Raw genomic sequence first — 15,913 nt, forward strand, 5'->3', positions numbered from 1 at the left:
ATTTTAAATTATAAATATTTACTAAATACATTATAGCGATAACTTTTGAGTAGCGACCGTTGAACATCTAAGCTAAATTTACACTTAATTTGTATTTGTGTATGACGAAGAAAAACATATAATAGTTATATAATGATCATCAATCTGGTATTTGCAAATACTCTGCTAAAAAAAGATAAAATAAGGAAGAAATTTAGAAGGCAAATTGTAATTAAGATGATTACTATCAAAAGCCTACCCATTAAATATCAAGAGAAGAATAATTGATTCAGGTACTTGAAAATTCCTATTAGTTGCTTCTCTTTTCTTATTTTTCTTATTTTATTTTTTATTTTTTTGGGAGAGAAACAAAACAGACCGCGCAGAATTATTATTGGATGATATCCTGTACTAAACTTAGAAGAACCTGTCTAATTTGACCAATAATATGCTTATTTAATTAGTTGAAGTGATCTTTCATCTGTTAATAACTTCCTGTTCATTTGGAGGATTCAATTAATGATGCACCGCATATGCATGCACAATAATTTATTAATCGAATGAAATGGAATAATTAAGCTTAATCTGGTATCTTGGTTCATTTTTGGGCCAATTACATTTTTTTTATATAATTAATTAATAGCCAACTTCTCCAGAGAAATGAATGTTAAAGCTGATATGTACGTACCCACTTAAATAAAGAAAGAAAAGCAAAAAAGTATGGGCACATCAAATGGTTTTAATGACTATTTTACCCTGGAGGGTGACTTAACATCCTCAATATGCTCCTCAATATGCTTTAAAGGAGCTGCTTCATAATTAATTTATTAAGCAATGAAGGATATTTTTGGTAATCAAACCAATTAGCAAATTAAGGATATATATGAAATTGAAACCGGAGGGTGACAAAAAACGGGGAGCTTAAGTGTATATAGGTGGGGGTGAGTGTATTTATCAATTATGCATGCAAAAATTTATTTAATTTACTGTATAGAGAAAGAGATGAATTATTACGAGTGTTTTGTATGTTTGCGAGGGGATGATTTTTCATTCTGGCCCATCCGTGGGATCAAGTTTCGAGCATTGTGATTGGCTCTCTCTCAATACCTTCCTTTTGAGCAAGTTTATTTAAAGTACCCTCTACAAACAAATACCTGATGAAGAGGAGGGTTAATGCTAGAAAGGCAGCTGAGATAGCAAAAACAAAAAGCTGAAGTTAAAAGAAAGCTGATGATCAACCGAAAGCAAGAAAAGAAAATCGCTTTAAATTTCTCTTAGCTATAGCGTTCCTTTGTTCCTCAATATATCTTATTGATCAATCTTGAAAAACATAGTACAATAAGTATTAAACCATGTTGGCTAATAATTCTCCTTCCGCTATACCGTGCTCTTCAGAGCCTTTTTCGTGTTTAGAAAATGGTATTAGCCATAATAAAAGGAAAAGAAGACCAGCAGGAACTCCAGGTTTGGTTTGTTAATTTCGCGTGTATATATATATGTTGTTGTTGTTGTGATTGACAGATTTTTTTTTTGGGGGTTTCAAGTAATTATATATAATCGTAGGTGCGTCATAAATTAATTGGTGCAGATCCAGATGCAGAAGTGGTTTCTCTTTCGCCAAAAACACTACTGGAATCGGATCGTTACGTGTGCGAGATCTGTAACCAGGGGTTTCAGAGAGACCAAAACCTGCAAATGCACCGACGGCGACATAAAGTTCCTTGGAAACTTCTCAAACGAGAGACCCCCGTTGTAAGGAAGCGCGTTTTTGTATGCCCTGAGCCTAGTTGCTTGCACCATGACCCTTGCCATGCGCTTGGTGATTTGGTAGGTATCAAGAAGCACTTCCGGAGAAAGCACAGCAATCACAAGCAATGGGTTTGTGAAAAGTGCTCTAAAGGCTATGCTGTTCAGTCCGATTACAAGGCGCATCTTAAAACTTGTGGTACCCGTGGTCATTCTTGCGATTGTGGCCGCGTTTTTTCAAGGTTGGCATCGTCTTGTCTATATATATTTTATTCATTCTATGATATATCCTTTTTATTTTTTATTTTTTTGAGAAGATATTTAGTTGCTCCTCTCCTTCTTAGGTTATTTTTGACTGATTGGACCTTAATCTCGATCATTTTTAATTAACAGTACAGTGTTACTGTTCATTGGCCGTTGAACACGGTTCCCAACCCAAAGATCAGTTTTCGAATCCCTTTTAATTTGCTGGCTGCAGCCCAAAACCCAAAACAAAGGTGTTTAATTTTGTAATATGTAATAATCAACTGTGCCTCTATGTGTGTCTTGAATGATTAGCTCTCCACTTACGATTACTAATTTTTTTTTCCTTTCTATTTTCCCTTTTTCCTTTTTAACTCAGTCAATCCTTTTTCAAAGCGTTTCTTTTATAATCATTTTTTCATGTTTCTTGATGTATTAATGACTTGATCTCTTCCTTCTATTGTATTAGATGCTCATTTTTATCGATAACGACACCTAGATGCAGCCCTTTTGAAAATTTCTTTGTTCCACTTTTGTGGTGCATGGAATCATAAGCTTTTCAAATTAAATGTGCGCAACGATCTAATTAATTAATTTTATTTATTTTTTGGTTCTTCTCTATAGAGTTGAGAGTTTCATTGAACACCAAGATGCTTGTAGTAAGGGACATATCCGATCAGAGCAGCAAGGGCTGCAGCAGCAGCCAGCAGCTTGTTTATCGCGAACCGCTTCTAGCCCAAGCCCCTCCAGTGATACCAATTTTAGCGCATCTCACTGGCCTAATTTGATGGTACCAAAGGTGCCAACAATTGATACCATGTTCTTGAATCGTTTTCATCAAGGAGATAAGTCCACTAGAAATGTGAAACATCACAATTTGGAGCTTCAACTCTTGACTACGTCAAATCCCATTGATGTTTCAGATGATTCCCCTAAGAGAGATCATGATCATAATCATTCTACTCAGTTGCAGCTCTCAATTGGGTCATCGGATATCAGCGAGAAAAATGAATTGAATGTTACTTATTTGAGTAGCACTACAAATGGAAAACCAGCAATGGACATAGCATCAAGGCTAAAAGAACAAGCACGCGAGCAGTTAAGGTTAGCCATGGCTGAAAAGGCCTGTGCTGAAGAGGCAAGACAAGCAGCAAAAAGGCAGATTGAATTGGCTGAACAAGAGTTTGCTAATGCCAAGAGAATTAGGCAACAAGCACAAGCTGAACTGGACAAGGCTCAGGCTTTAAAAGAGCATGCAATCAAGCAAATCAATTCAACTATTCTGCGAGTCACTTGTCATGCTTGCAAACAACAGTTCCAGTCACGATTGCCTCCCGATGAGAACTCTCTGGTTTTGAGTTACATGTCTTCTGCTACAACCGAAGGTGAAGTAAACAACCGTAATAATCGAACTAATCATCGTCTTGCAAAAACTGTTAACCTTTCAAACAAATCCCTCTAGCTAGGTCCAAGTTATGTTAATCTCGTTTCCTTTATTTGTTTTTCTCTTGATTTCCTTTTTCTTACTTAACTATTAATATACCATGTTTGGTGTTGTGCTTATCTCAATTGAAGTATAATTAGTGGAGTGTTGTCTCCTAAATATGTGTGATGTTATTGTTCATTAATTTGTTCAATGGAAATGGAACTTAATTATCTGCTTGATGCATGGGTTTTGACTGTTAATTAATTAATCACTCAATGACTTAATGGTATATCACTGTAGAGATTAGAGATTTTAGTGTCTATTGTGGAGGTCAATTTTCTTTTAAGTGTTTAGAAGTATATTTAAACTCAAATATGTGGACAGAAGCAAATACAGAATTGGTTCCAGTAGACTTTGAATCTTTTTATTAGTAATTCTAATGTAATTAAGGGAGAAAAAGGAGAACTGAAATATTGAATAATTGATCACTGTTCACGAAATGAAACTATTTCATTGAATGAGCAAAGAGAAACAATATCTTTTTTCTTGCCTCAACTTTTGGTAGTTTTGGATTATGCGTTTGGACTATTTGGAGATCTTTGTTGTCTGAATAGGTCAGAAAAATGGAGGGTGACCCGTTTCTCCTCAGCATTAAAGATCAGTTCTGACCAAAATTTAAAACCTACTAAACTTTGATAACATCATTTCATGCTTTGTTTCATAAACGTATGTATCGAAATTAATATAATATAAAGAAAGAGAGAAAGGAATTAGTTATCCTTTTTCTGCTTGCAGGCTGCTGCAGTTGTGGTCACCTCAAATAAATGTAAATGTAAAAACACCATGTTTTTCAGTGCTGTAGTTGTAGGGTTTAAAGACAGGCTTACTCGTCCTCTCAACGCTTCAAACCCGCAGACACAAACAAACTCCCGTTCATATCTCTCTCTCATCTTTTTCATCAGAATCAGGGCCGTAGCCACAGAACAAGCACAGGCACAGCATTTTTCTATTTTTGCAGACACCATTCAAAGCCCTTTTTATTCATTTAATCGCTGCTGCTTGTGGTTGCTGTTACGAGTTACATATCTTTCATGGCGAAAACCAAAACAAAAAGGTCAAAGTACTGAGATTTTCATTTTGGAAGAGCTTTTCTATGGGTTATTCTTGTTTCGCCTTTTTCTTCGACCATGTGCACTTCACTTACCTTTCAATGCTACTGCTACTCCTCACCTTTTCAGTCTTTTCCAACTACTGTAATATATATATATATTTTTGGCCTTATCAATCATAGAGTTTCATTAGACAAATACAAAGTTATATCAAATAAAGTAGGGTTGCGCATGGGTTGGTTTGGGTTGGATTTTAAGTCAATTCAAACCAAACCATAAAAATTTGGATCTAACCCAAACCAACTCAAATATTTTTAACCCAACCTAAATCAAACCATTTGGGTTTGGTTTGAATTTTATTATCAAAATAATTTTTATTTTAATAAAATTTAATTATATCAAAATTATAATAATTATTAATTGTTATTAATTATTAAATTGATATTAAAATATAAAAAAATATAGTGGATAAAAATTATAAATTTTACGATAACTTAATCCTTAAATTAAAGAATACTAGAAAATCAAAATAAAGTTTAATCACAAAAATTATTATTTCTCAATAAATAAGAACGTACACTTTAATAATAAACTTTCACAAACATGACATTAACAATCTAATAATAAATTTTGCCACTTGTTATTTATTTAATTATGCAATATTTATTTTTATTTATCGTTTTGGTAGTTTTGCATTATGTTGTCTACTTATATGCTTAATTTTATTTACATTATGATATTATATAGTGTGTATGCTTTATGTTCTAATTTTATTATATAGTAAGCAAAGTTTTGTGCAGGGCCTAATATAGGCATTACATTCAATTATTGACCAAAAATTAACCGCCATCTAGCATATCGGACCCAGTCCAAGCCGAGTTATTATTGATCACTAGTAGAGTCTCCTGCTCTTTCTATGATGATCTTTCCATGTGGGAGGGATTATTTTTGTAAATAAGAAAAAAAATTTATGTTATTTACAACAATATTTATTTAATTTAAATTTATTTTTACATGTTATTTTCATTTTCTAACTGTTGACAATTGATCACGCCGTAAAAAATTTAATGGTGGCCTTTCACTTATTTGTATTCATTTATTTCATTGGAAAAATTTGAGTGTTGGAGTTTTGTCCATGACACATGAGTAAACCATACCCAACCCATAATGAAATGATTTTCTATATAAAACTCACATCTAACCCATTTTCATGATTTATCCAACCCGAACCATTTTATTTGGTTTGGGTTTGGGTAAACCCATGGGTTGTGGGTTTGTGCCCACCCCTAAAATAAAGTACACATAATTTATTTGGTGCAATTTGTTGATGTAAATTACATCATCATATAAGATCAAAGTCTTTTTTCTGTCACAGTTTGCGTAATAGTTAAACAAATCTTTCTTCTAATGCTTAATGTAAAATGCATGTTAACAAATAAAATGCATGTTAACAAACGTATAAGACTGTAAGATACCGATCTATCAAAATAATTCAAGCCCCTTTGGAAATGATGTCTTGCGGCATTTCATTAATAGTTTAACTCAAAAAAAAAAAAAAAAAACACTAGCTAGGTGAAATAGGAGAGAGAGCCACTTAGCCAAAGGCTGACTGGTTAGAGGAGCTGATCTCACACATATTAGAGCAGCAGTTCGAGCCCTTATAGAGCATTATGGGGGGCTTAATTCCTTCCTCAATTGAGTATATATAATTTTCCCTCTCACGAAACGTGAGTAAAATAAATGTCTCTTAAATATTAATGAAGGTAAAAATTTGTGTAGTTTCATAAGATTTAATAAAAATTAGTCCCAGAATCAGTGTAGTAGTCTAATATAATATTAGTGTAAAAACAACTTATAAGAGAGAGAGATATAATCATCATTTTGATCAAATTACAATTAATGAGTAGTTGATTACATCAACTTCAAATGAGCCCTAAGCATCAACTAAAATAATGATGTTAAGTAATTGATATTGCTAATAATAAAGTTAACCTTCTTCTATTTTAATTTTTAATGAAGATGTACTTGAAAAATGATTCAACAATTAAGAAAATGAATCATTTAAATTTAATACATAGAGAGAACCTCTAGTGAGACTAACTATAGCTTTTGGATGAGCCCACACGTGAAAAAAAAAAAAACAACTTCCACAAATTAACAAGGTAATATCATGGAAAAAAAGTTGAATTAATTAAAAATATCACATTGTTTTTAGCCCTAAAGTTTTCATAAGCATAGGTTTTGACGAAAACGAATAATTTGACTTCTTAATTAACCAAGTCTTATTGTAGTGTTACTGTTAAAATTGATAATATGAAGATTTTAGGAGCTTTAAACATCAAAGGAATATCATCATAAGAACAAGAATTCATGGAAAACGTTCATTGATTCAAGATTCAAATTCAAGACACTAGACTAAATAACATTTTCCTTTTTGCACTCTTGTATGAATCTAGTTTGTCAAACGGATCCTTAATAAATATGAGCTCAAAAGTCATTTATGTGTTACATTCACCAAAGTTATTAAGCACGTTTTCTTCACTATGATTGTTAAAAAAACGTGGCTTTAAAAATTCTTACTTCGAAAAAATGAAATTAATTTCTTTTTACAAAAGTATTTTCTTTAAAGAATAAGGACTGAACTACATACATTTTAAAGCTTTGGGGACATTTGTAATTTCTCAAAGTTATGGGTTGGACTAAAGCGCAAGATTTCTAAAGTTTCATCAGAATTCCAGCATGTAATCAATACATAACTCCTAACAATTGTAATTTCAAACAAAATTTTGGAACGTCTATCAGCGCTTGCGTAACTAGCAGTTACACATCACTAGCTAACCAATTGCACCCAATTTTTTGAATATGTGTCTAACGAGTAGTTTTTGGTTGTAGTTAGATAAACCCATTTTATAGTCTTTAGAATCACGTCAATGAACCAAACTGTGGCGAAGCTCTTCAAGGACCAAAGGTGGCCATGGCCCCTGTAGCCAAATCCGTATGACTGATGTGTTAGCTGTGTTTTGTACTTGAAATTTTAATGGGTTTTCGTAAAATTAATTGCCACTCCACACCTTAGAAATCAGATACATTCTCAAACTCAAATACATTTAACTATTGGTAATCTAAATCGGTATTTAACAGTTTGCGTATGATAATCTGCCAACCAAAAAACTTGTATTTTCTTTTTGTTTTTTAATGCCCAATTTACCTCTCCTCTTGAATTGTGTGGCTACACTTTCAGCAGTGTCGATTGTTGACCCTAACTTTTCAATAAAATTATTCAAGCTTAAGAAGAACTCTAAATTAATTAAAAATGTTCATTGTAAATGAGAATATTGATTACAGATATTACTATGAAAAATTACATATGTTAGAGATTAACTTTGTAAGTAATTACATGTAAACAAGTATGCATATGATTTAAGAACTTGAATATATTTCAGAGCTAGCGGGAATCATTTAAAAATATAAGTTAGAAAGGATAATTGTAATCCACGGATACTGGGTACAAATTTTTGTTTTACCATTAACAGAATGAAATTTTATTGCCAATAAAAAAAAAGACGCATTTCGTTCTCAAAAAGAACCGTTCAGACGAAGGGAGAAAACTTCTTTTAATCCTTCACTCTTATGCCAGCAGCTGGGTTACTATTTCAAAATAGAAGTTTCTTTATACTTCAAATTTGATTTTGATGGACGATGTTAGCTTCAGTCCTTGGGCAAATCATTGTAAGTTATATTATTGCACTTAATAATATCTTTTATTAAATCATATGCTTTTATATGTACATGTTTTAAAAAAAAAAAGAATTAATTATAATCATTTAAGAATTTTGTTAGCTGGTGAATCCCGACTACAAGGACAAAAACAAAAGCCAGAGAACCAAAAATTAAAAAACAAAAATATGAGACAAAAAAGAAAAATAATAATAGTAATAGTACGGACTTGACAGGCCTTAGATTGCAACCATAGTCAGTCTGCATTCTGCGAGTATGGCTAACATGATAACAGACTGCTAACTTATAATCATTAAACTTTTTTTTTTAATAATTTATATAATAAGGGGATCCACCGATTCTTTTCATCATTCAACAAGATCATTAACCTAACTTGCCTTCATTTTGATTTTGGCTGGCTTGTCCTATCATACAGCTAATTAATGATATGAACATATAATGCTAGAATTATAATGCTAGAATTTTAGATTTTTGCTGATCATTTGATTGAAAAAAAAAAGGAAAAGAAAAGAAAAGAGCTAAGCACTTGAGTCATTAAACGGAAAATTCGGTAAAAGCTTTGTTTCCGATACATAAAAAATTATATGGCTTTAACTAATCAACTTTATTTCTTATTAATTTTTTTAAAAAATTAGCATGTAGTCACAAATTTCTTTGACGTACATTCTCGCAATATTTGTTATTGCAGTTGTAGATTTGTTTTTTCTTTTTTAATCTGAATGACATAGAACTCAATGTTAGTAGATTATTACGGAATCATTAAAACAGCTTTATTTTAACTAATCAACTTTATTATTATTTTTTTTAAGTTAGTACGTAGTCACAAATTTTTTTGACATGCATTATCGCAATACCTGTTATTGCAGCTGTAGAATTTTTATTTTTATTTTTTAAATCTGAATGACATAGAACTGAATGTTGATACATAGTTACAGAATCGTTAAAACAACAAATTTTAAATTTAGAAATTTTCTTTGCTTTGAAAATTTTCTATCTAGTTTATCATCACAGAGCCTAAGCGAGATGTGGCCATAGGCCACAGATCTGAATTTGCAGGCCTGATGGGCCTAATGCATCATAGATTGTGCTAATTTTATTTCAGTCTTGACTCCTGAGGGGCCTGCTGTACGTACATAGCCTGCTTAACGTTATTATTCCAAATTTGACTACGTAGTCAGTAGATTTTATAATAATTATTTGAGATAACATCTCTCTGCCCCTTTACATAGATTGATGAACCAATATCAAATCTTTGCTGTCATAAATAAACTGAAATAAAAGAAAATAAAAGAAATTTTGAACTAAAAAAGGAGGCATCAAATATAAAAGTTCGTGTGGGGATTATTATTCAAGTCTTTTTATTTCTTACTTAATTTACGTTACAAAGTATGCACCTATTTAAATTTCCCATGTGGGACCTTTGTAAATTAACACGTATATATCGTAGGCTACAAGCTTAAGAGAAAGGGTATATTTTCAATGTGGAACATAAGTATTCACAACACTCCCTATTGAATTCATCACTTCGATTACATTATACTATGCTTGCCCATTAAGTAATCCTTACACGCCATTGCTATTTTTTTTTCTAGAAAAATATCTTCAAGAGATCCAATGGATCTAAATTATTAATGACGTAAGACTAGACAAATTCTTATAAAATGAAAAATAATGATTTGACACAATCATGCTCTATAAACCCTAATTGCATTGAAGGTATAACTAAAACAAGTTAATGGATTGATGAAAAAGTAAGGATATTTTTGATAATCTATTTATTCTAAGAATACTGAGAAACGTGAAATTAAAATTTATTATAAATCAATTCAGTTTCAAAGGTTACAAAAGATGTGTATTTATCCTTTTAAACTAAAGACTCTGATACGAAATCCCACAATGAAACTTTGAAACTCACACTTAAATTGTAGTTTTAACTTCCCAAGAAAGTTCTAAACAGATTTATGACAAACAAAACATTGACCCAATGCTTAAGAAAAGCATGAACCAAAGGTATAAAAAATGATATTGACGCCACACTCAAGAAATAGATGAGAAGGTGAGTGATAAGTCTAAATTTGGAACGCCACAAGAATGCAAATTCTTGATAAGTTCACTAGTTCTCAAAAGAACCAAATAAAGAATAATCTTTCAAATTCAAATAACATTAATCTCTTAATTGTCATACATAGCAAGGTTGCTAAGTTTAAATAGGCTAAAAGAAACCTAAGATCCTAAAAATACAAATAGAAACATTGGAACAACCCTCCAAGTATAGGTTTGTCAAAGGGTGCTTTAAAAGCCTTCACCAACCCACCATTATTAATGTTAGCATTGACAAACATAATGCTAGCCCACCATCATCAATGGTAGACTTACCTAACACAATGATAAACTCAACACAAAACAAATAAATGAAGTTCAATAATCAAAGGAGTCGTTTGAATTCCCAAGCCTAAACAAGCTGTAATAAATGAATCATAACTCCTTCTAGAGAATTCCAAATCTAGCTCTGTAAAATGTATTGGAAAGCTAACTTAATTATCTTTCCAACGGTATATAGCTTGCACATTAATTCTGGCTCAATCAATACCAGATTTATTCTGAATTTTCCCTTTCTGCATTTGATACAAATTGTGTATTTGGAGTGCCCACAATGCCTTGTCTTCTCTCCAAGCCCAATTCATGATGTCTTACATCTTTTTGGCTCTAGCTCTTGTAATTGGGCCTCCATGAATGTGCAAAGGATCACTTGAAGCTTTAATAGTATTCTCTTGATGGTTCTCATCATTCCCCCTGTCTTCAAAAGGATTCGTTCTCGAATCTTCACCTACATCGAAAGGAGAAGATCAGAAACATTAAAAGTAGCACTTACATTATACTCACCAGAAAGATCCAATTTGTAGGCATTATCATTGATCCGTGCAACCACTTGAAATGGACCATCTCCCCTTGGAAGCAACTTGGAACGCCTTTGTGCTGGGAACCTCTCCTTTCTCATATGCACCCACACCCAATCTCTAGGCTGAAAAATCACTTGCTTACGTCCTTTGTTGGCTTGAGTAGCATATTGTTCAATTCTCTTTTCTATGTGTTGTCGCGTTCTCTCATGCAATTGCTTGACAAATTCAGCTTTCTCTTTACCATCCATACTAGCATGCTCATCAATAGGTAAAGGTAATAAATCCAAAGGAGTTAATGGATTAAAACCAAATACAATCTCAAATGGTGAAAATTTAGTAGCTGAATGGACAGTTCTATTGTAAGCAAATTCAACATGTGGCAAACATTCTTCCCAAGTTTTCAAGTTCTTTTGAATAATGATAAGCAATAAAGTAGATAGAGTTCTATTTATAACCTCAGTTTGTCCATCAGTTTGTGGATGACAAGTAGTAGAAAACAAAAGTTTAGTACCCAACTTACCCCCACAAAGTTTTCCAAAAGTGGCTCAAGAACTTAGCATCTCTATCTGAAACTATGCTCCTTGGTACTCCATGCAATCTGACTATTTCCTTGAAAAATAAATTAGCTATATTTGTTGCATCATCAGTTTTGTGACATGGAATAAAATGTGCCATCTTTGAAAACCTATCAACAACAACAAAAACAGAATCCTTTCCCCTTTTTGACCTAGGTAAACCCAAAACAAAGTCAATAGAAATATCAACCCAAGGTTCACTAGGTATGGGTAGAGGGTTATACAATCTATGGGGTAAAACTCTAGACTTAGCATGTTTACAAGTGATACACTTCTCACATATTCTTTCAACATCACATTTCATATGTGGCCAAAAGAAGTGAGCTTCACGCACAAGCAATTCACGCAAAGAACTATTAGGCACACACAATTTATTTTCTCTAAATAAGAACCCATCATGCCTATAGAACTTACCGAATGAAACTTTCTCACAAGCATTAAACACATTAGTAAAATCAGGATCATTAACATATAATTCTTTAATGTACTCAAATCCTAACAACTTTGCATTTAATGTAGAGATAAATGCATATCTTCTAGACAATGCATCAGCCAGCACATTCTCCTTACATTGTTTGTATTGATCACATAGGGAAATGGCTCAATAAATTCAACCCATTTGGCATGTCTCTTATGCAATTTACATTGCCCTTTCAAATGCTTCAAGGACTCGTGATCAGTGTGTATAACAAACTCTTTAGGTAGAAGATAGTGTTGCCAAGTTTCTAATGCTCTCACCAATGCATACATCTCCTTGTCATATGTAGGATAGTTTAGGGCCGCTCCACTCAATTTCTCACTAAAATAAGCAATTGGATGCCCTTCTTGCATCAAAACAGCTCCAATACCTATACCTGAAGCATCACACTCAATTTCAAAAGTTTTAGCAAAATCGGGTAAAGCGAGTAATGGTGCAGAAACCAATTTCTCCTTAATTAGATTAAATGCCCTTTCTTGTTCACTACCCCACTTAAATCCCACATGTTTCTTCACAAATTCAGTCAATGGTGTAGCAAAGGTGCTAAAATCTTTCACAAATCTTCTATAAAAACTAGTCAAACCATGAAAACTTCTTACCTCACTTACACTTTTAGGTGTAGGCCACTCTTTAATAGCCTTTACCTTCTCTTCATCAACCTCAATTCCTTTAGCACTTACACATAACCAAGAAAAACAATCTAATTTGTACAAAAGGAACACTTCTTCAAATTAGCATATAACTTTTCCTTCCTTAAAACAGTCAATACACTTTGCAAATGTTCAATTTGTTCATCTAAGCCTTTGTTATAGATCAAAATATCATCAAAATAGACAACTACGAATTTACCAATAAAAGCACGTAAAACATGGTTTATTAACCTCATAAAAGTGCTAGGTGCATTAGATAACCCAAATGGCATCACTAACCACTCATATAAACCATATTTTGTTTTAAAGGCAGTTTTCCACTCATCTCCCTCTCTAATCCTAATTTGATGATATCCACTTTTAAGATCAATTTTACTAAACACACAAGAACCATGCAATTCATCAAGCATGTCATCAAGTCTAGGAATAGGATGTCGATACTTTACAGTGATTTTATTAATTGCACGACAATCAACGCACATCCTCCATGTGCCATCCTTTTTGGGCACTAGTAAAACTTGTACCGCACATGGACTCATGCTCTCCCTCACATATCCCTTTGCCAAGAGTTCTTCAACTTGCCTTTGAAGCTCCTTTGTCTCCTCGGGGTTACTTCTATATGCAGGTATATTAGGAATGGTAGCTTTAGGCACTAAGTCTATTTGATGCTCAATTCCCCTAATAGGTGGCAAACCATTAGGGACTTCATTTGGAAACACATCATCAAAGTCCTGCAAAAGAGTCACAATAGCACTAGGCAAAAAAAAGTTAAGCTCATTAGTATGTAAACAAGCCTCTTTGCACAAAAGTACAATGATAGGTTGTTTTGAAAAGAAAGCCCTCTTAACCTCGCTCTCTTTTGCAAACAAGTTCACTTGCTGCCTCTCTTTTCTCTTCTATCTTTTCACTTGTTTTTCTCTCAATCTCTCTTTCTTTTGTACTCTCATTTTCTTTTTTTGTATCACTCTCTTTTTGTATTGATATTTGATTCTCATACACTTGCCTACATGCATGGGTACTACATCACATAGAACTTCATCCTTGTATCTCCCAATAGAGAATGAAACCAGCACTTGTTTATTTACTTTAACTTCCCCACAATCATTCAGCCATTGTAGCTTATATGGCCTAGGATGTTTCAAAGTTTTCAAATTCAATTTTGCAACTAAACTAGTGCTAGCCACATTAGTACAACTTCCACAATCAATTATCATACTACATACCTTATCTTTGATGTGGCATCTAGTATGAAAGATGTTATCATGTTGTACCTCTGCATCTTCTTTTACTTGCACGTTGAGAGCACCCCTAACAACCATCAATTTACCATCAATAGGATACTCTACACCATCATTAGCATCCTCCACATGTGGCATAGGATCATCATATGATTCACTCTCGGTTTCAACATCTCCATCATCCCTCAAGATTATTAGTCTCTTATTTGGGCATTGAGATGCAATATGACCTGTCTCCAAACATTTAAAACACTTAATATCTCTATTTCTAGAGTGTTGGGAATCAGATTTACCTTTGCTTTGGTTGCCTCCCTCTTTATGATCCTTGAATGGCTCAATCTTAGGCTTTGAAATATGAACCCAAATTGGTTCTAGTGGAACCATTCTTTTTCAGTTGTCGTTCCACTTTCATGGCCATCTGAACTATGTCTTCCAACTCAACATAGTGCTGCAAGTCAACCACATTAGCAATAGCTTGATTTAAACCATGTAAAAATCTCGCCATAGTGGCCTCTCGTTCTTCTTCAATGTTGGCTCAAATTATGATTATTTCCATCTCCTTGTGGTAATCTTCCACACTTCTGGAACCTTGTGTAAGACTTTGTAGCCTTTGGTGCAGCTCCCTATAATAATGACTAGGAACAAATCTCCTCCTCATGATGGCCTTCATATCCTCCCAAGTGCTTATAGGCCTTTCACGATTTTTTCTCCTACTCAAAACAAGTTGATCCCACCAAATAATAGCATAATCAGTAAATTCAACAGCAGATAGTTTGACCTTTTTCTCCTCAAAGTAGTTGTGGCAATCAAATACTAGCTCCACCTTTTTTTCCCATTCCAAATAAACTTCCGGATAATTTTTACCTTGAAAAGAATGAATTTTTAGTTTGATACTCCCCAAATCATGATCTATATGTTTTGCCCTTCTATCATCTCTTCCATGCATGTCAACAGTGGCCTGGTCATCAAAATTATCTAAGTCATCACCATCTTCTTCTCCCATGGTAGCACGCCCTTGATTACCTCTTACATTAGGAGCTATTGGTTGTTGCCCCCTTTATAGATTGGCTATGACAATGTCTTGCCTCTCCAAACATCAGATTCATGCGCTCAAATTGTTGTTGCATGGCCATGAGCATAATTGATTGGTCTGTAGCTTCTTGATCTTTTGACATATTTGTGATATGAAAAGAATGTTAGCTAAAAGACCTCACAACACTCCCTCACATGTTTCACTCAATTTGATGTCACTTAACTCTCGTATTTAACACACAAATTGGCTTTTTCCCTCTAACGATCTCATAAACTTTTGCCTTTTACCACACTTAATTCTCTCTTTCAGTTCTTTATTGAACTAAATAAACACAATCAAGAAAAAAAACCGAAGTGGCACACCAAATATGACAATCCAACACACTAACAAAAAAAAGAAATTAAGAGAACACAAAGAATGAAAAGGAAATTAAAGAAAGGAAAGCAAGCAAGCGAAGCAACACAATTGATATTGTGTGTAAACAATGTCAAGGAAAATGAATAATTAAAATTCAATTTGATGAAAGTAGAAATACTTGAATCCTTTTGTAATTTTTTTTGTACGTTTTTTTTCTCTCTTTTTTTGATAATCAAAATAAATAAGACATTCAAACCTGATTAGAAACTAGCTTTGATACCAAATGATACGAAATCCTACAATGAAACTTTGAAACTCACACTTAAATTGTAGTTTCAACTTCCCAAGAAAGTTCTAAACAGATTTATGACAAACAAAACCTTGACCCAATGCTTAAGAAAAGCATGAACCAAAGGTATAGAGAATGATATTGACGCCACA

The 15,913-nt window shown here is 33.2% G+C and overlaps 1 protein-coding gene across 1 annotated transcript; it reads left to right on the plus strand.

Annotated features, from left to right (window-relative positions):
- The first annotated feature begins 924 nt into the window (after positions 1-924).
- On the plus strand, positions 925-3,624 carry LOC102629658 (zinc finger protein SHOOT GRAVITROPISM 5-like). Its single transcript, XM_006494556.4, has 3 exons — positions 925-1,443; positions 1,568-1,967; positions 2,593-3,624. The coding sequence occupies exons 1-3, from the start codon at positions 1,332-1,334 to the stop codon at positions 3,428-3,430; spliced, it is 1,350 nt and encodes a 449-aa protein (XP_006494619.2). The 5' UTR covers positions 925-1,331; the 3' UTR covers positions 3,431-3,624.
- Positions 3,625-15,913: the final 12,289 nt, after the last annotated feature.

This window comes from Citrus sinensis, chromosome 3 (assembly GCF_022201045.2).
Source record: "Citrus sinensis cultivar Valencia sweet orange chromosome 3, DVS_A1.0, whole genome shotgun sequence".
NCBI classification, from domain to species: Eukaryota; Viridiplantae; Streptophyta; class Magnoliopsida; order Sapindales; family Rutaceae; genus Citrus; species Citrus sinensis.